General features: G+C 38.7%; 1 protein-coding gene across 4 annotated transcripts in view; it reads right to left on the bottom strand.

Annotated features, from left to right (window-relative positions):
* KLHL32 (kelch like family member 32) overlaps nucleotides 1-20255 on the bottom strand; it is a 251317-nt gene that overhangs the window by 195955 nt on the left and 35107 nt on the right. For all 4 annotated transcript variants that reach the window (XM_043591974.1, XM_043591975.1, XM_043591978.1 and 1 more), the window contains exon 2: nucleotides 7987-8062. In XM_043591974.1, the coding sequence (XP_043447909.1) occupies nucleotides 7987-8009 (23 nt within the window). In that variant the 5' untranslated portion in view covers nucleotides 8010-8062. The remainder of the gene's footprint in view (nucleotides 1-7986; nucleotides 8063-20255) is intronic.

Here is a 20255-nt window from a genome sequence, read left to right as displayed (position 1 = left end):
GTTCTGTACCACTATGTGGGGGTGGTGCAAGCTCAGAACATGATCACCACCATGCACTGATCTAGCACAGAATCCACGGGACCTAAAAGACTCACCAGAGATACGGAAAGTTACTAAGTCTCCCCAGAGGTCACAATACTACAATAATAAATAAAACAAAACTGACTAAATGTTGATTAGAGAAAAAGGGGCTGCCACTGACTATCTCATGTAAAAAGCAATGAATAAACAATAGCAGATGAGTATTAAACTTGGGAAATCATGTATCATGGGGGAACATCAAAAAAAATGTCATCGTAAATGAAAAACATCTAAGACTGAAAGTAAAATATATCTGTATTATCAGCCTTCAAACTCTGTATGTGGTCACTGTACTAGACTTAGAAATGACCATACAGTTTTATTTGCTGTTCTATTTTTTGAAACTGTTACATTTACTCATTGTGAAACTTAGCCCTTCACTCCTTACCCCATTTTAAAATATTCATCCTATGTCCTTTAGGACTCCTAGGTGTGGGGTGCCTGGGTGACTCAGTTGGTTGAGCCTCTGACTTCGGCTCAAGTCATGATCTCATGGTTTGTGAGTTTGAGCCCCGCATCAGGCCCTGTGCTGACACCTCAGAGCCTGAAGCCTGCTTCAGATTCTTTGTCTCCCTCTTTCTCTGCTCTTCTCATGCTTGTGCCCTCTCTCTTTCTCTCTCTCTCAAAAATAAACAACAACAACAACAAAACTCCTGAGTGAAACCCCAGACCTTCCCAAAATCATGTAGAAGTAAGGCCATACATTGACTGTGTAGATAGCTCTGAACAATTCCAGCCTACATCTATGAATACAGTCTCCACAGTGCTCTAAAATCTCAGAACTGACATCAGACCAGGATTGGTGAGCGGCACCAGTTACAAGTTACTCCCAGAATGAGAACAAGGGCCATCGAGCCCTGTTTCTGGCCTTCGGACTCCTCTTGAAGCTGAGTGAAGATACCATGGGGATGACTGAGGATCGTCTCTCCTATCCTGACAACTGCTGCATCCAATTCTCCCCTCTGAATGTGAAAGAACCGGTCAGGGAAGCTGGGGAGTCGCCACTGGCCTAGTCTGCATGCTTAGTTTATTTAACAAAGCTCTGTCCGGCCTGTGGTGCCAGCTGGCTTGTAAACCGCAGTTCGACACAGACTGTTCCACTTTAAGGTGAAACAAATGCTTCCTATGAAATGCAGAGAACAGCCTATAAGTTTTATTGGACATTTCTGACTGGGGAGCCTCAGAAATGTTAGAACTACTGAAAGAAAAAAAAAAACTTGACAGGAGGTGATGATATAGGAAGTTCTTGTGGGAAGGTGGGAAGATTATTTTCAGTTGGAATGCAGCAGTGAGTTTTGAAATGGTTACTGTCATCGAATATTCATCTAGCAGCTCTAGCTATCCACATTTAAAATCAGTAACTGAAAACCACATTCAGAAGCATAAGTAACTTTTAACACAAATTTCTATGCAAAGCCTAGAATGGAGATGAATTAGCATTACTCAATTAAAGAAATGAGGAAATAGTAAAAGAAATATTACATCAGCTAAAGTAAAGCTTTAGGATAATTTTTGAAAAATCTTTCCTAAAAGGATGACATTTTTATATATTTTACAGTCTTCCTATGTTCCATGAATTATTCTTAGTGATTTATAATTATTAATTCACTTAATCATCATCACAACCCTATGAGGCAGGCATTATTATCTCTATTCTACAGATGACAAAACCAAAGGTCCAAGATCATGCATTTTGAGCACCTATCACCAAGAACACAATACTGTAATTCAGCCTCCTGCTTAAAAAACAAGATAAAGATTGGGGCGCCTGGGTGGCGTAGTCGGTTAAGCGTCCGACTTCAGCCAGGTCACGATCTCGCGGTCCGGGAGTTCGAGTCCCGCGTCAGGCTCTGGGCTGATGGCTCGGAGCCTGGAGCCTGTTTCCGATTCTGTGTCTCCCTCTCTCTCTGTCCCTCCCCCGTTCATGCTCTGTCTCTCTCTGTCCCAAAAATAAATAAATGTTGAAAAAAAAATTAAAAAAAAAAAAAACAAAAAAAAACAAAAACAAGATAAAGACAAAACAAAACAAAATGGCAAGCTGTGAAAAAGATCTAAAAAATCTCTGATCGCAGGGGTAAAAGGTCACAAAGTCTGTACTAACTTTGTATTTATATTATGCATAGTTATCTCAAAATCAAAGCTGCCTTTTAAAAAGAATACACATGAAGATAATAACAGGAAATAGTTGTAAGAAATATCTAAAATCAGGCTTCAAAAATATTTATCTTTGCACTGCAACTAAGATAAGTTTGGAGATAGAAAAACAGATTCCAATTATTACTTATTTGAAATACTCATAGACAACTTATTAGATACACTCATTTCTCCCTTTTAATATCACTTTAAATGCTAAATAAATATATTTTAAAATTTCATTTGTAGAACAGTAGAATATGTTAAAATAATTGCCTTCAAGTGTTTCCTTATTCATTTCCCAAATATAGTGCCACAATTTATGTCCTTATTATCAAGACTGAATCAGTATTTGCATTTCAGATATCTATTGACAGTGAATACATCTTGCCAGGGAAAGAGCAGCTGTAAACTGAAATTTGGCAAAAGATAAAGGGCTCAGCTCTGAAACAATGGTGATGCTGCATAATTTCACAGGATCATTCAGCTGGGCTTGAAATATTCAAGCTTAAAGAAAACAACATGCTAAATATTTAAGGCAACACTTGGCACAAGATTCCAAATATTTTGGAACCAATATGTTAGGAATCTTCAAAAGCAGAAACAAATACTCCAACATTTGGCAAGAAATAAAGGCCTATTAATCAACAAGTCTTTATTGTATTCTGAAAGTAACTTCCCACTCAACTCTCAGATATAAACCTGCAAGAGACTTCAACCCTCTAAATGTTAAAGCCTGTGTGGCCACAGAACACAGCTGGAAAGAGGCAGGCCCATCTGATGAAGTCAATAATCATAAACAAGGAAGGGGGTGAATCAGAGACCATTAAGTACCATGTCTGAATTAAGATGGGGAGCAGATACATGCTTGCACATGGCTGCATTGACATCTATAATTTATATCAAATTGGCATACTAAGCTTCCCAACAATGTCCCTCTGTTATGTGGGAAACAATGAAGAAGGAAGGAATAGAATATTCCCAAAACTTCCTAAATTACTGGGAAAAAAACACCACATAAAACATGAGGCACATTTGCCAAGGGTATACAGATTTGAGTGTCATCCTAAAATTGGGAAAGGTCGACTGTGGAAGCAATGTTGCCACCTTAAAACTTACAGGTAAGGGCAGAAGGTGACCTGGCTTCCCCAGGGCAACCCCAAAAGTCTTTCCTCTGAGGGATCCCCTAAAACTACACTGCCCAATACAATAGCCATGAGCTACAGGTGGTTACTAACCACTGGAAATGTGGGTAGTCCAAACTGAGATGTGTTGTGAGTGTAAAATGCTCTCAATGTCAGACGTAGTATGAAAAAAGAATGCAAAATATCTCATTAGTATTTTTATATTAATTACATATCCAAATAATAATATTTGGGGTATACTGATTAAAAATAAACTAGTTAAATTTATTTTACCTGTTTCTTTTTATTTCTTTTAAAAGTAACTACTTGAAAATTTTAATTATACATATGGTTCGCAACATGGTCCTATTGGACGGTGTACAAGTTCCTAGGGGACATGTCCCTCATTCCTTTCCACCTGAACTCCATAAGTTCTACAGGGCACAGCCTCTGTGGGTACAACATGGGAAGCCCCCACTCTCGAAGCAGCAGACTGCGTTTTAGTGATGACAGGATACAACCATTTGACCATATGTCAGCATTCAGTAACGGAGATAAATAAATGAGGTCTCACGGCACAGGACTATTCATGACTTCAAGTCTGTAACTTTCATTCTGGATTTGATAGCAAAAACTAAAAAATCAAATGCAGAACATGATGTTGATAACATGGTACACCCTACTCAGATGAAGCTCTACCATAGTGCAAATCACTATTTGCAGCTGACAGAGTTAACATTTTTGATCACAGAACTCTCACAGGGTCTCATTTTCACAAAGTAAATTTTGACTGAGTTTACTAAGTTTTTAACATGTAAATTCCAAAACAGCTATCTGGTTTTTAAACATTTGCATTTCAAATTTTAAAATTCAAGTCAATTTCTCTATCAATGCTTACCTAGTATTTAGACACACAAAATATATGCAAGTAGATTTCAAGTGAGGCTACCAATAAGATATCAAATACTTACAAATCAAAAGCAGTCAAGTAGCATGAAGAGTTTCATTTCTTAAACAGACCACACAAAAAACAGAAGACTGGACCAAAAAAAAAATGATAGTGCTAGAATTATTCATGATTATCTCAATTCAGTCTATTGATGAATTATCAGGTGAGTACCCTAATCACTTCAATTCTATGATCAAAATATTTCTATACAAATTAAATACATCAATATTAAAACAGCCCTATGTATTTTAGTAAGCAGACTACTAACTCCATAATGGAACTTAATTTTTCTTTTTTATAGAACACTTTATAATTTTTATATACTTTAAAATGAATGCTAACAATTAATAGCAATGGCCAAAATAATAAGCAAAGAAGACACAATATGTTAGAGGATGATTAAGAAGTAATAAAGATTATACAGAGAGGGACTTAATTATAAATGAATAGTTTTGTTTCATTCCTCCCCTCATTCATTCACTCAATAAACATTTACCCTACCCAGGTGCCATGCTAGATACTAGAGATAAAATGGTGAACAAACCAAACTTGGTAGCAGCCCTTGTCGAACATTGAGTTTAGCAAGGCAGTTACACACTAAGCAAATAATCTGGCCTCCCAGAAGCAATAATGCTGGAGCTGGGGGATGAAGGATGAGAAGGAGCTACTGTGGCAAAAAGAGTTTTCCAGGTAGGGGAGAGCAAGTCCTGGGATCCCGTGGTAGGAGGAAGCACGGTGCTCACAACAGTATGTCAAGGGTCAAAACCTTGAGAACAAGGAAGGACAAGGTCTGCAGCTCACAGAGAGGCTTGGCTAGAAGTGTAAATCTGGGACTCATCTACATAGAGAGGGTAACAGAAACACAGCTGTGTCTCCAGAACACAGTGCAGACACAATCAACAGCGAAAGGTTGGTAGGAAGTTAACAAAGACAGTATTCAAAATACAGAAGGAGGGATGGGCTCCGTGGTGGAAAAGGACTGCCCTTTGAGTAGCAGGAGGGAGGAAACAGGCATACCAGGAACACATATTCAAACTCTTAGCATTTTTTTGGTTTGTTAAATATAAAGATTTAGTGGAACCATCTCCACTAGGCAATGTAGGCAAGGAAACATGGATATCTGGGTTCATCTGGGTTGGAATTTTGTCAGGAAAATGCATCAAAAACACAGGAAGGAAGAGAAATCAAGGATTTAAAGAGTTGTAGAAAATGGGTGACTCAGTCGGTTAAGCATCCAACTTTGTCTCAGATCATGATCTCATAGTTCATGGGTTCAAGCCTCACGTTGGGCTCAGAGGCTGGAGCCTGTTTCAGATTCTGTGTCTCCCTCTCTCTCTGCCCCTTCCCTGCTTGTGTGCTCTCTCTCTCTCTCTCAAAAATAAATAAACATTAAAAAAATAAAATAAAATTTAAAAAATAAAAATAAAAAATAAAAGTTATAGAATCTAAACTGGATCAGAAGGGACATGAGGGAAAGAAGGGGATGATGTGTTGGCAGAAAGTAGCAAGGCCAGTAGATGAGACACTGCAAGGAGGTCGAAGTACAACCACAGTGAGGGAAGGCTAGACGGAGAGGAGATCCTGGTAAGAGTAAAGTGGCTGATGTAGTGGTATCACAAACAGAGCAACTACTGGGATGCAAGGTCCAAGGTGTGACCATGGGAGTTGATGTCTCAGTAGAACAAGGTTTTTGGAGATAAGCAGATTGAAGATCCGAGGCCACCAAGTTGGACGGATCCTCCTTGCAGACACTGAGGACACTGGGAAATTGCAACGGGTTTGTGATGAGGAAGAACACTGTAATCTGGGCGCCAAATGCTCAGTAAATGAGGGGAAATGACCCTAACTATAGTGGAGAGGAGAGAGGAGAGAGGAGGGAGAGAGAGAAAGAGAGAGAGAGAGTTGAAGAGCATCAGAATGAGCATGTCTCTGTTGTATTTTGTTATCGTTGCCTTCTCAGACAACCAACTTGAAGAGTAATGATGGAGAAGCAAAACCACATCCCAGGTGACAACAATCTCTCTACCTATCCCCCCCAAATACATGAGATGTGAGGAGGGCTCTTAGCAGGGCTCCAAGTGGGCCTCAGGAGAGGACAGGTCTCAGTGAAGTCAGGAGGGGAAGGGAGCTTTTCAGGGTAAGGAGATTATACAGCAGAGCAGACAATCACAGTGCAACAGTTCCTCAGGGAACAAGGGAAGTCTGGAAGGTGGGGAAGGGAGAGCTGTGAATCATAGCTGAGAAGGAAAGACCATTACGGAGATGATGGTGCAGCGGAGGACAGGTGGCAGAGGGGTCAGAGTGGATCAATAAAAGCAGAGATGGTAGATTTAAAGTAAAAAACAATTTTGAGAAAAAAGCACATAGATCCTGGTAGTTAGAAATAAATCACTTGGCTAAGGTGGTGGCAGACAGATACCATGGTCTCTATGTGCCTGTATAGGCTGGATGCCACATCTGGAGCAGGATTTCTCAACCTCAGTGAAACGAACATTTGGGGCCAGATCGTTATCTACTATGGGGAGCCATCCTGCGTATTGTGAGATGTTCAGCAGGATCCCTACCATCGACTGACCAGATGCCAATAGCATCCCCAACTCCGGTGACTACCAAAAATGTTGCCAGACATTGCACAATGTACACTGAGAGCAAAACCATCCCCCACTAAGAAACGCTGATCTAGAGCAACGGACTGGCTCTGGGGAGTGAAGCAGCACTGGACCGGCTGTAACAATGCCTCCTTCCATGTCTGAACATATTTTTGGAACCGGTCAACTCTAATAGTTACAGAGTTGTGGAAGAAAGGCAGTCTCATTATTCCATAGACATACACAATTCTTAATTAATAAAAAGAATCTCCTCTGTTTCACACCTCTCATTTTTTGCTCTGAAGATCCTTTTGACTGTTTCCTCAGAGGATGATAAAGACTTGCGTCCACTTTGAATATTCAAAAAAATGCCCTGTGTCTTCTTCTTGACTGCATCCACAGGTTTGGGTATGTGCCAAGTTCCTTCCTGCCCCAGAGCATTTCCCCATGTCACCCCATGCATCAGTGCTCAAATTACAGACCACTTCTTCAGGAAGACACTTTGTCATTCTATCAACCCTATACTTTTCCTTCAGAGCACTTTTCACAATTATATCTGCATTGTTACTGGGTGTGATTTGTTAGATATCAGTTTCCTCCATTGAATATATGTTTTATGAAGGCAGGAACCTTCTCTCTTTTATTCATGGCTGGATGCTCTGCATCAAGTAGAGTGCTTGGCTCAATAAATATCTGTTAAATAAATGAATTATTAGAAGAATGTTGAGAGTATTTTGAGAATACATATCATACTCCCCAGAATGATTGCTTTAAAGGGGATGATGGTGATATTTATACAAGTATAGTTTTCTGATTCTTTTTTAAATCATCTACCTTTATAAAAGTATTCTTTTTTTTTAAACATTCCAAATAAAAAAATATAGTAAACAGTATCATTCAAAGAACCATGAGATGTACCTAGGTTTGACCCGTAAATAGATCACAGTGGTTAACCCATGTGCTATGACACTAAACTCATACACACTCTAACTGGTTTACTTAATTCCTTCAAATACGTCTTGAGCCTTGCTCTGTACTAAGCCCTGGGATGTGCAGGGTAACTATTTCGGGGTTCACTACACCAAGCAAGGAAGCATCCTACAGGCCCAACCTCAGGCAGCGTTCAGACGGCATTCTCCAGCTGGGTTCCTCAGGATCTCAGCCTTAGCAGTTTGTAAGCATTCCAGCTGAATAAAAAGACAAGAAAGAAAAGCACAGTGAGCTAAAGGCAAAAAAAGCACACTCTGGGCCTTCATGATGCGAATGCTTTAGAACCCCATGGAGGCACCTAGGGGAGTTTTATAGTCCAGATTCAACTTTTTGACTGAATGCTCTTTAATAAGAAATGGTCTGGCATGTTTTTTACATTGTTTTTTTCCCCTCACTGGAATTTCAGAGACTAAGCAGGAAAATGTGTTTAAGAACCAACAATAGCTAAATTAAAGGTTATAATAAAAATTAAAACATCAGATGGCCAAAGGGAAAAATTAAGATTTAATAAAATAAAGCTACAAAGGTCTACACCACAAATACTAGTTGACTTGTCCTTTACAGCAATTTTACTTTTCTTCCAAACATGAATATTAGTGAAATTAAGTTAAAACCAAGTATGTCTTGGCTAAGTATCTACAGAAAGATAATTTTCTATCAAGGAGCAGATTTCTGAAAACTGCTCAAAAAATAACATCTAGAGAGGGTGAAAATTAGTAGGAAATGGAAAACAGATTCTTACAGCAGATTTAGGATTAGCACAACTGGAAATATAAAATAGAATGAAGTTGTCAGGCTTAAAACAGCTCCTTGGCTATATACTCATGTAATCACCCCCCCTGCCCCCACCACATCGTGAGCCTCCTCTCAGACTTTCTTCTCAATCACTCATATAACTCCAAACAGAAAAGTAAATTATTTGAATAGTCTGGGGCCTGGTCCTCATTAGAGGATCTAATTCCCATTTTCTAATATATTCAAGTCGCAAAATTAATTCCAATCTGGATAATCTTAAACAGGCTCCCTTCTGTCCCATTTTTATTTTGAAAAGTGGTAACACGGTAAAAATATTAAACTGTACCTATTTCTACTGATTTGTATAAAAGAGGGAGCTATGATTTCTAACCTAACTAAAATACAGTATTTTGATATATCATAATTTCTTTAAGTATTCCATTGTTCCTGAACATCAAATTGTTTTGAACATTTTCATACAATTACATTTTTTTATTTCTGGTTTTCTTTAATTATTGAAAATAGGATGTCTAGACTTTCATTTATTTCTAATTTATGTTTTGACAAACCTAAAAATTAGCCTCATTTTCAACTGATCCAGGATTACTGAGCAGGACAGAGGCTCAGAATAATTCAAGGCACGTTGTTTAATTAGCTGAGAGATTTTCCTAGCAACCTATCACTGCTAGTTTCTCTCCAGAATCTAGGTTATAAACTTCAGGCTCTTACAGGCTAATGCAAACACTAACAGAGATGGACACTTCAGCTTTACAATGGCAAAAGAACATTTATTATCACAGAGAAGGGGGGGGAACCTTATCTTTCTGACAGTCTTGTAAATGCTCCCAATAATTAGACACATGGAGAACAAGAATCCTAAAAGTTAAAAGAATCCAAAATTAAAGGACACATTTAACTCGATATTTTTCAGATTCCAAACACTATTAAAAATCACAAGATAAATTAAAGTCCCTTGCTATTTGGAGACCAACTCACTAAATTGGCTCTCCTCAGAAATTATCTAAATAGAACATGCTATACTCTACAAAGTTTAGTGAAATGGACACCTTTTTAAAGGTGAATTAAAATGAGTCAAAGGATCGCCTTTGAAAAGGTTTATTGTTATCTATTATTTACTATTTTTACTATATGTTATTTACTCTTCACTATATATACTTTTATATAATTTGTATCCTTGGTTATAATCTTGGTTTTGTATAAGTAACATTTGTTTTTACATTTTATTAGGTATACTTCATATTTTAAGTTTCCCTTAAATGAAGTGTCTACTTCACTTAGCCAGACCTTCCTCCTCCCACTTCCTTGTATTTTTCCTGTAGCAGGGAGGGATATGGATTTCTTCCTAAGTGAAGGTGCTCACTTCTTTCCACAAGGCCAAAGAGATCCAGGCCAGTCTCCTGCCGTTCCCTTCTTCAGAATCTAGAAATAGATTCATGGCTGGACCACCCTGGCAGGGTCCCAGGAGCAAAACTACAGGAAGAAAGTTGAGTTGCTCTCCAGGCATCTAGCTCTCAGAGCTGCTCACACCCCGTGAGGTATACAATCACATAAGCCCTGAGGGTAGTGCTATTTGGTACAGGAAGCATGTGAGGTAGCTCTTTTTCTGTGAATTGAGAGTAATCACATTCAGGGTCTCTTTCAGTAGTGACCATCTGCAGCTTTCTGAGCCCACTGGCACCACAGAACCAGATTATTCTATGAGTTCTAGAATGTACTCATCCCAGCCTCATCTCCCACATGCATGATCCCCAAACTATAAAGGTAAAACATCCCCTTCCACAAACTAGTCTTTGTAACCACCTGTGTAAAGAGCATGAGACTGATCTGTCTACTTCTACTCGGGGCAGAATGCTCCTTTCAGCCTTGCCTCACTTTAGAGACCAGCACTCCTGAGGTCTGAGATCTGGTCCCTCGGCTCACCTGTTCCCTAAGCAAGGTCCACACATGTGTCCCCTCAAGTCCTGGGCATCCACCATTTAGCCCAAGATCAAATTAAATCCCTGGGGAACAAGTCCCACTATCAGTGCTGTATCTTTAGGATACAATTCAAATGCAGCTTGCTCAAAAACACTTCCAAAGTTTTGGAGATTTTTTTGAATGATACATAAAATACTTACTGAGGAACTAGTTTATGTAAGACCAAGAGCTGAGTTCCTAGGATACAACAGCTAATGTAGGAGTTCTTCCTCTCATAGGGCTAACAGTGGACATGGTGGACAGCAAGAAGCGGCTTGAGAGTGTTTTAGCCTTCATAATCATCACTGATCTCTTCTCAAAGACATCCTAAGTAAGCACATTGCCCCCAGGCCACAGCGAGCTCTGCTTCACAAACATAGCCTCAAGACCAACTCCTAGCCCTTCCTTTTTAAACAAAAGGCTGCCCTTCAGCCCCATCCTGGCCACTGCCAGGGACTGTTTAATTCATTCTTTAACCTTAATTGTGATACATGCCATGGGCTCTAAGCAGTTTCCTCACGTAAAAATAGTAACACCTACCTCATTGTGTTGTTGTGAGGATTAAACAAGTCTCAGAAACTATCTGTCCCATGACAGTTAGCTGTTATTATTATTGTTGTTGTTTTATTGTTACTTATGATTGATTATTAACACAGCAGAGAACTTGGCTCATCCTGTGTAATTAGGGAAGGGACTTCCCTGAGGATGGAACATCCAAGTTGATCTCTCAAAGATAATTATTACCTGGGGAGGGGTGGGAAGAAGGGTGGTTGGGAGGTGCCCTGGGCAGAGTCAACAGCCTGTGCAAAGGTCCTAAAAGCAGAAAGAAGCAGGGCCTGTTAGAGGCCAGAGTGCAGACCACACAAGCAGTATTAAGAATACTGGTCTCAGGGCTCCTGGCTGGCTCAGTAGGGGGAGCATGCAACTCTTGATCCTGGGGTCATGAGTTTGAGCCCCACATTGGCCACAGAGATTACTTAAAAAGAGAGAGAGAGAGAGAGGGAATGAGAATATTGGTCTCTGTCCTAAAATCAGTGGGAGTCCACAGAAGGTTTTAAAGTGAGAGACTTGAATGATGAAATTTGCATTTTAAAAAGATTGCTCTGGCTGTGGTTTGAAGGTTATTGGAAAGGTGCTAGAGTCCCCAAAGGAACAAAAGGGAACTTCGAACTCTTTGGCTCACCCTATAAGAGTAATCACTAGTTCACGCAATCAACCTCTCCCTACATCAAAACCCCTCGGGTTTCCTGTCTGAGGGATCACATCTACTTGCCTTCATCAGATATCATCCTGAACAACCATGCCAAGTACTTGGCCCCTGGGTCTTATACATGGCTAGCACTAACTCATTGATTGGCTGACATCGAATTCTCTGTTCAAATGGGTTCCACTCTCCCCTTCAGTGCTTGATAAGTTCAACAGTGGTGTCTAAGGAGAAATCTTAAGTAGAGAGAGACAGACTGAGTGTCAAGTTCCCCATCTCACTCAACCCCAATCAGTCTCCTCACATGCATGAACTTGGTATTTTTGTAGAGTGCATACCTGTCCCTGCCCAGCCTCCCACAAGGTTCTGCTGGCAACCAAGCACCTTCCACCACCAGGCCTTAACTGACTGGTCTATGAGTCTGGACCTAATAGCAAGCTAAGCCAACCAGACCCCTTCCCTGGGATTTAGAATTGGAATCACCAGTCTCCAGATCAATTGGACTGCTTACTTACAAATAGAAAACAATACGGGAAACGATGTCTGGCTATTTTTATGCTAATCCTATCTCTACTTAAAATTTTGATGCTTTGCTTATCACCTTGAAATGTTATATTAAAATATTATTTATTTTGAGAAGATGTGGTATATGTATACAAAGGAATATTACTCAGCCATAAAAAGAATGAAATCTTGCCATTTGCAATCATGTGGATGGAGGTAGGGAGTATTATGCTAAGTGAAATAAATCAGTCAGAGAAAGACAAATACCATATGATTTCATTCATATGTATTATTTAAGAAACAAAACAAACCAGCATCGGGAAAGAGAGAGAGAGAGAGAGAGAGAGAGAGGCAAAACAAGAAACAGACTCTTAACTATAGAGAACAAATCAATGGTTACCACAGGGGAGGTGGGAAGGGGGATGAATTAAATAGGTGATGGGGATTAAGGAGGGCACTTGTGATAAGCACAAGGTGTTGTATGTAAGTGTTAAATCATTAAATTGTAGACCTGAAACTAATATTACACTATATGTTAATTAACTGTAATTTAAATAAAAACTTAAAAAATACAAGTTAATATATGAACCTTTAGGGGGATATTGCACAATCTATGTATGATAGATTGTACTTGATTGAAAGTTGAAAAGTATTAAAGGTCTTACTGAGACCACAATTAAATAACCTTCTAATCTGTATAAATCTCATTTAAATAAGTGAAAGTAAGATGCATGCTGATTTTATAGACTTTAACATTTTTATCTGCTTAACAAAAGCTGAAGCTGAACAGATGATTTATCAGGTAAAGTGATTAAAGAATGGATCAGTGGAACTGAATAAAACGCTATACAAAATTTAAAATATACATATTATTTACCTTAATCACTGAGTTTTCCAGTGATTTCTCAAATTTTGCACCTTACCTGTCTCAACTTAGCCTCAGCTCTGTTTTCTGCCATGTGGACTGGAAACCAAGAAAGTAATTATGCAGGGAAAAGAAGCAGGCATACAGAGAAAAAGAGGCAAGAGGTGGAAACAGGACATTCTGGATCTTCCATGCACTCCTGCTGTGGGCAGACATGAAACAACCCAGATCCTCATAATAAATTCCTTGTTTATTTAAGCTAACTCAACTTAGGTTAAAAGATTCCCAAGAAATTCAAATAGAGTTCCTACATAAAATTTTGTTTGGGGGAAAAAAAGGAGGGGACCTTTGTTGCTTTAAAAACACATGGAGACATACCTATTCATGTATTATGAGCTCATCTGAAAACTTATCATTTAAATTTTAGCTACTGCTTCTAGGGGAAAATGCACTCCAAGAACTCCCCAAAAAACAGGTTTAGATAACTAATGTACATATTTTTATGGCATTTAATACTCTTTCCTCTACATTCCTTAAAAGGCCAAGCACCTAAAGACTCAGTTTTTTGTCTTCAAGGTTTATTTATTTCTGAGAGAGGAAGAGTGCAAGTGAGGGAGGGGCAGATAGCCAGGGAGAGGGGATCCAAAGCAAGATCCACCCTGTCAGGGCAGAGCCTGATGTGGGGCTCAAACTCACAAACTGTGAGATCGTGACCTGAGTGAGCCAAGCTTAACCTACTAAGCTGTCCAGTGCCCCCTGAAGACTCAGTTTTAAATGGTTTTCCATACAAATTCATTATATGAGGAGGCAAATGCTATTTATGCCTCTGGCTTAGTGGTCAACCACTAAATGTGTAAAAAAACATTATTTTGGTAAAGAGAGAATTTACTGATGTCACTAGATATCATTTAAAGGCATGAAATATATTTATAAAAATGGTTAAGAAAACGTGTTTAAATTTTAAGTATCTTTTGATCAGCTTCTTGGCTCAGCTAAATGAACTTGGGAAAGAAAGAAGGGATTTTCCCCTGCAGCATAACTACTATAAAAACACAATGCAGATATAGTACTTTCCATTTATCAGTGTAAAGATTGGCTGTGATACTTCTCAAAACATGCCATCTCCCCCAAAAGATTAGTAACAGGAATTTCAGTCTTTGTACTTAAAAATAGACCAAATAAACGTAGCCTGTGAACACAAAATAAATATTTTATAAAATGGAGCCCCACATTCACATATCATGTGCTGCCATGTTACTAAGGGCTAGTCACTTACCTTCTTTAAGTCTCAATTTTTCCATTTTCTAAAAACACAGATAATACCACCTTGTCACAAGGCTTTTATAATGCATGGCACACCTAGTTCAAAGACTGACAAATCATAGGGCCTCAGTAAACCTCAATGCATCTCCCTTTATTATACATACAAATGTGAATCATATAGTGAATTGCTCAGATGACAGGTATGTGGGTGAATTTTTACTTTTGCTTCATTTTTTGCTAATGTAGTTTACATGCTAAGTAAAATTTTTTTTACTTACATGGCACTAAAATTTTTTTAATGCCAAAAATGCATATGGCAGCAATCTCTAGCAGAAGCTTACACTCACCTTGGAAATGCAGGAAACATTTCTCAAAACCACAGCAATTCTTTGACATATCAAAATTATTCATTGGCCTTACCCTTAGGAAATGTTCGTTGGTGGAATCCCCTCTTTTACTGGTGAGCTTCTTTTCAAATAAAATCTGCTTGGTACACAAGATTAAAAAGGTTTAACCTTTATAGTTTCACTTTCATTAAAATGTTTCCAGGTTGCCAGAGCTTCACTCAGAATTTTTTTCATTTTTTTTTAATTTTTTTTTCAACGTTTTTTATTTATTTTTGGGACAGAGCGAGACAGAGCATGAACGGGGGAGGGGCAGAGAGAGAGGGAGACACAGAATCGGAAACAGGCTCCAGGCTCCGAGCCATCAGCCCAGAGCCTGATGCGGGGCTCGAACTCACGGACCGCGAGATCGTGACCTGGCTGAAGTCGGACGCTTAACCGACTGCGCCACCCAGGCGCCCTATCATTTTTTTAATGTTTATTTATTTTTGAGAAGGAGAGAGAGTGAGAGTTGGGGAGGGGCAGAGAAAGAGGGAAACACAGAACGAAAGCAGCCTCGAGGCTCTGAGCTGTCAGCACAGAGCTTGACGGTGGGGGGCTTGAACTCATGGACCACGAGATCATGACCTAAGCTGAAGTCAGACACTTAACCAACTGAGCCACCCAGGCGCCCCTGCTTAGATTTCTTTTTTAAGTAAACATTGAAAACATAGTATTTACAAAGGAAAAAAAAACTTATTAAACCGTAATAGTGTGAAAGGGGAAAGAAAAGAAAAAAAATAAGTATCTTAGAGGTTACATGCAAAAGAAAGACCAGAAGGATGCCTGGGTTGCTTGGTCAGTTGAATGTCCAACTCTTGATTTCGGCTCAGGTCATGATCTTATGGTTCGTGAGATTGAGCTCCACTTCAGGCTCTGCACTGAAGATATGCAGCCTGTTTGCAATTCTCTCTCTCCCTCTCTCTCTGCCCCTCCCCCACATGCTCACATGTGAGCACACCTATGTTCTCTTTCTCTCAAAATAAATAAACTTAAAAAAAAGAAAGACCAGATAGACTAATCTAGGTTCATATAATTAACAAACATGAGATATGAAAAATTAAGCTATGTTAATTATACCATTTAGGGGTACATGCAAAGAAAGACATACTATATGAACTAATCTAGGTTAATAAAATGAACATAAGATAATTAAATATTAAGCTTCCTTAATTACACTAATAAAATGTAATTAGGATGTACACCAAACCTACCAATATATAAGAAGAATAAAAAGTTTATTCTTTTTTTATTTTTATTTTTTTTTTAAGTTTATTCATTTTTGAGAGAAAGAGACAGAGCATGAGCAGGGGAGGGTCAGAGAGAGAAAGAGAGACAGAGACAGACAGACATACAGACAGTATCCAAAGCAGGCTCCAGGCTCCGAGCTGTCAGCACAGAACCCGACATGGGGCTTCAACTCAGAAACCATGAGATCATGACCTGAGCCAAAGTTGGACACTTAACCAATTGAGCCACCCAGGCACCCCAAAACAGTTTATTCTTGCTATTATTGTATATTTGTTTAATAATATTTTAGTATTATGCTTTAGAAATACTTGACAATTTTTTTTAATTTTTTTTTTTAATGTTTTTATTTATTTTTGGGACAGAGAGAGACAGAGCATGAACGGGGGAGGGGCAGAGAGAGAGGGAGACACAGAATCGGAAACAGGCTCCAGGCTCTGAGCCATCAGCCCAGAGCCTGACGCGGGGCTCGAACTCACGGACCGCGAGATCGTGACCCGGCTGAAGTCGGACGCTCAACCGACTGCGCCACCCAGGCGCCCCGACAATTTTTTAAAATACTAATTATTTTTGATCTGAGAAATTTATAGTAATTAAAGGGAAGTATCACCAACTCTTAAGCCGGCAGAAATAAAATGCAAGAGTCTACAGGAACAAAGAATTTATAGGAACAAAGCCAAGAGATTGAAAAATATGTGAATTATAGGTGTAAGTCTTTACCATCAAAAACTAGTTACATTAGATGATTCTTCAGTAAACTGAAAGGCTTCTTAATTTCAAACATCAGATTACATCAATATGTCTTTTTTTTTTTAAGTTTATTTATTTACTTTAAGGGGGAAGGGGCAGAGAGAGAATCTCAAGCAGGCTCCAAACTACCAGCTTAGAGCCCGACCCAGGGCTCAATCCCATGAACCATGAGATCATAACCTAAGCTGAAATCAAGAGTCAGACTTTTAACCAACTGAGATACACATGCACCCCCTCAAGTTAATATGTCTTAAAAGGAGGGGTGCCTAGGTGGCTCAGTCGGTTAAGCATCCGACTTTGGCTCAGGTCATGATCCCAGTTTATGAGTTTCAGCCCACATCTTGCTCTCTCCTGTCAGCGTGGAGCTGACTACGGATCCTCTGTCCATCTCTCTCTCTCTGTCTGTCACTCTCTCTCTCAAAAATAAATAAATAAAACATATATATATATATATATATGAAAAAGGAAATGTTACTTTGAAGCATAAAATAATTAGGATACATGCCAACAGTCCCAATCATTATTTTATTTATGTATTATATATGGTGATAATCTATCTTTAATTCTTATTTCATAAATTGAAATATTTCATATTTCTAATACCAGTAAATTAGTACAGTTTTCATATCAGTACATCACTGTATGGTATCTAATAAATGATATTAGAAATCCCTTTAGTCTAAAGGCAAACATTTAAGGGTACCCCACTAGCATACTTTCCTATATGGAATATTCATTCCTGAAATTTAACAGGGATGCTTGTGCCCTTTCAGAGAGTAAAGATGACTAAGTTCTCCCTCCAATAAAAAGAAGTGAGATAATCTAACTGTAATAGAAAAGCTCCAATGTATGATTAAAGTACAGTTTACCACCTAAATAGAAATTTAGGTCAACCAAACAAAATTACCCCATTTTTGCAAAACCTTACCATCCTTTTAGTATACAAAAGACTTATTCAGAACATATTCCTGAGATCATAACTTTAAGACCTTTCTATTAAACAACTGGTATGATAAATTATAATTAAAAATAATTTGAAATAGAGACACCTGGGTGGCTCAGTCCATTAAGTGTCCAACTCTTGATTTCAGCTCAGGTTATGATTTCACAGTTTGTGAGATTGAGTCCTATGTCAGCTGTCAGCACAGAACTACTTAGGGTTCTCTCTCTCCCTGTCTCCCTGCCCCTCCCCCATCTCAAAATAAATAAATAAACTTAAAAAAAATAATTCAAGGGTGTCTGGGTGGCTCAGTCGGTTTAGCATCCAACTCTTGGTTTTGGCTCAGATCATGATCTCACAGTTGTGAGATCGAGTCCTGCATCAGGCTCCATGTGGACAGCACAGAACCTGCTTGGGATTCTCTGTTTCCACCCCCCCCTTGGCCCCTCCCACAAACACATGCTCTCTCTCTCTTTCTAATAATAAGTAGAAATAAATGAATAATAATTCAAAATAATAACCACTTCACCTACTACCAGGAGTCAAAAGCTTTCTCTGACTGCTATTATACAAAGAAGTACTTTACATGCATGATCTCATTTAATCCTCACAATAACTTTATGTGGATGATATTATTCTTGTAACTTTACTGACAAGAAATATGGGGTGTAAGTAACTCACCAAAAGTGACAGGATTGGAGAGGAATTGATAGAGTCAGGGATCAAAACCTAGGCTGTTTGACTCTAAAGCTTGTATTCTTAATTCTGCTGCTCCACCTCCAAACCTTATTAAAAAAAATCATAAAATTACTACTTTTACAGAAATATCTAAAATCAAAATGTATAGATTATATGGAAATTATAGAAGAAATATAATCAGTAAATTCTTCTTAACAACGTAAGACGTAACTATGTGTATAATGATAAACGGAGTTATAATCCTATGAGAGAGGGGTAAGAGTTAAATATCTTTTGGAGATGGATCTCACCTAAGGTTGCCAGGATACACACCCAGTGTAAGCCGGCCCAGCATAATAATCCCAGATAAATAGATATTGACAATGGGAGAGAGCAAAGTCTTTAAATTATGGAACACACTGAATCACCCATTGTTTTCAATATGGTGACAGACATGTAACCACATCTCAAATAGTTGGGACAGGAGATCCAATATCCATGAAATCTATGGAAGCACATGCAGCAAAGCTTCCAGGTGTTCTGTACTATTTAACATTTTACATATTTGAAAGCATTTAGTATAGTGCTTGGTACAGAGTCAACGTTAGTTTGACTCTTCTTCCCCACCTCCTGCATGGAAATATCCTGGATGGAGGGCACACTCTACAAAAGTGTAGATAAGAGAATGGCTGGGAGTAAAATTGAACATTTTAGATGACACAGTCAGCCTCAGGTAGAATTGGACAAGATGAGGTTCACAGGACTCCAGAAATGTTCCTGTATTTCATTAAAAAAATAATTATCAGAATGGAGGAAGTATAACTCAAGAGTCACATGAGATTAAAAAAAAATAAACCTAGGAATTTGTACAACTATGAAGAGTTGTCATAAGAGCATGAAACAGAAGATAATTCATTAATATTTTCAATATATAAAATACACATCAATAAGAAAAAGATGAATAGCTTCATAGGAAATAAAGGACAAGAGCTTAAACAGGCAAATCACCAGAGTAGAGATATAAAGGAACAGTAAACAAAAATGTTTTCTCTGGTTAGTAACAAAAATGTAAATAAATCAACAATAAGATGCCATTTCCTTCCAATTGCCTTGGCAAAGAATGATGATGGCTAATGGGAACAAGGAAAATGATGTTTTTATACACACAGGTGAGTGTTTAAATGGGTACTCATTCCAGGGGCCAATCTGTACATATGTATCAAAGGCCTTAAAAATGGGCAAGGCCTTTGATCTAGAAATTCCACATCTAAAAACCCATCCTATGGAAATAATTAGGTAAGTGTGCAAAGACATATGCTCAAGAGGGTTTACTGGAGTGTTGTTTATATGAGCAAAAAATGGAAGCAATCTGTATGTTAGGAAATGAATTGAATAGTATATATCCTTCAATGAAGAACCAAGTAGTAATTTAAAATGATAATGTAGAGGGTACCTGGGTGGCTCAGTTGAGCACCTGATTCTTGATTTCCATTCAGGTCCCAGGACCCCAGGATCATGGGGTCAGGCTCCAATGAGCATGGAGCCTGCTTCAGACTCTCTCTCTCTCTCTCTCTCTCTCTCTCTCTCTCTCTGTGTGTGTGTCTCTCTCTCTCCCTCCCTTCCTCCCTCCCTCTGCCCCTCTCACCCCCATTCATGCTTTCTCACTCTAAAAAAATAAAAATAAAATAAAATGATGTGGCAGATACATACTTAAAAAAAAATTTTTTTTAATGTTTATTTATTCTTGAGAGAGACACAGACAGAGCATGAACAGGGGAGGGACAGAGACAGAGGAAGGCACAGAATCCGAAGCTGGCTCCAGCACAGAGCCCAACGCAGGGCT

The sequence above is a fragment of the Prionailurus bengalensis genome, chromosome B2 (assembly GCF_016509475.1).
Source record: "Prionailurus bengalensis isolate Pbe53 chromosome B2, Fcat_Pben_1.1_paternal_pri, whole genome shotgun sequence".
NCBI lineage: Eukaryota > Metazoa > Chordata > Mammalia > Carnivora > Felidae > Prionailurus > Prionailurus bengalensis.
Note: the sequence above shows the minus strand (reverse complement) of the source record. Positions and strands in the feature narration are given on the sequence as shown.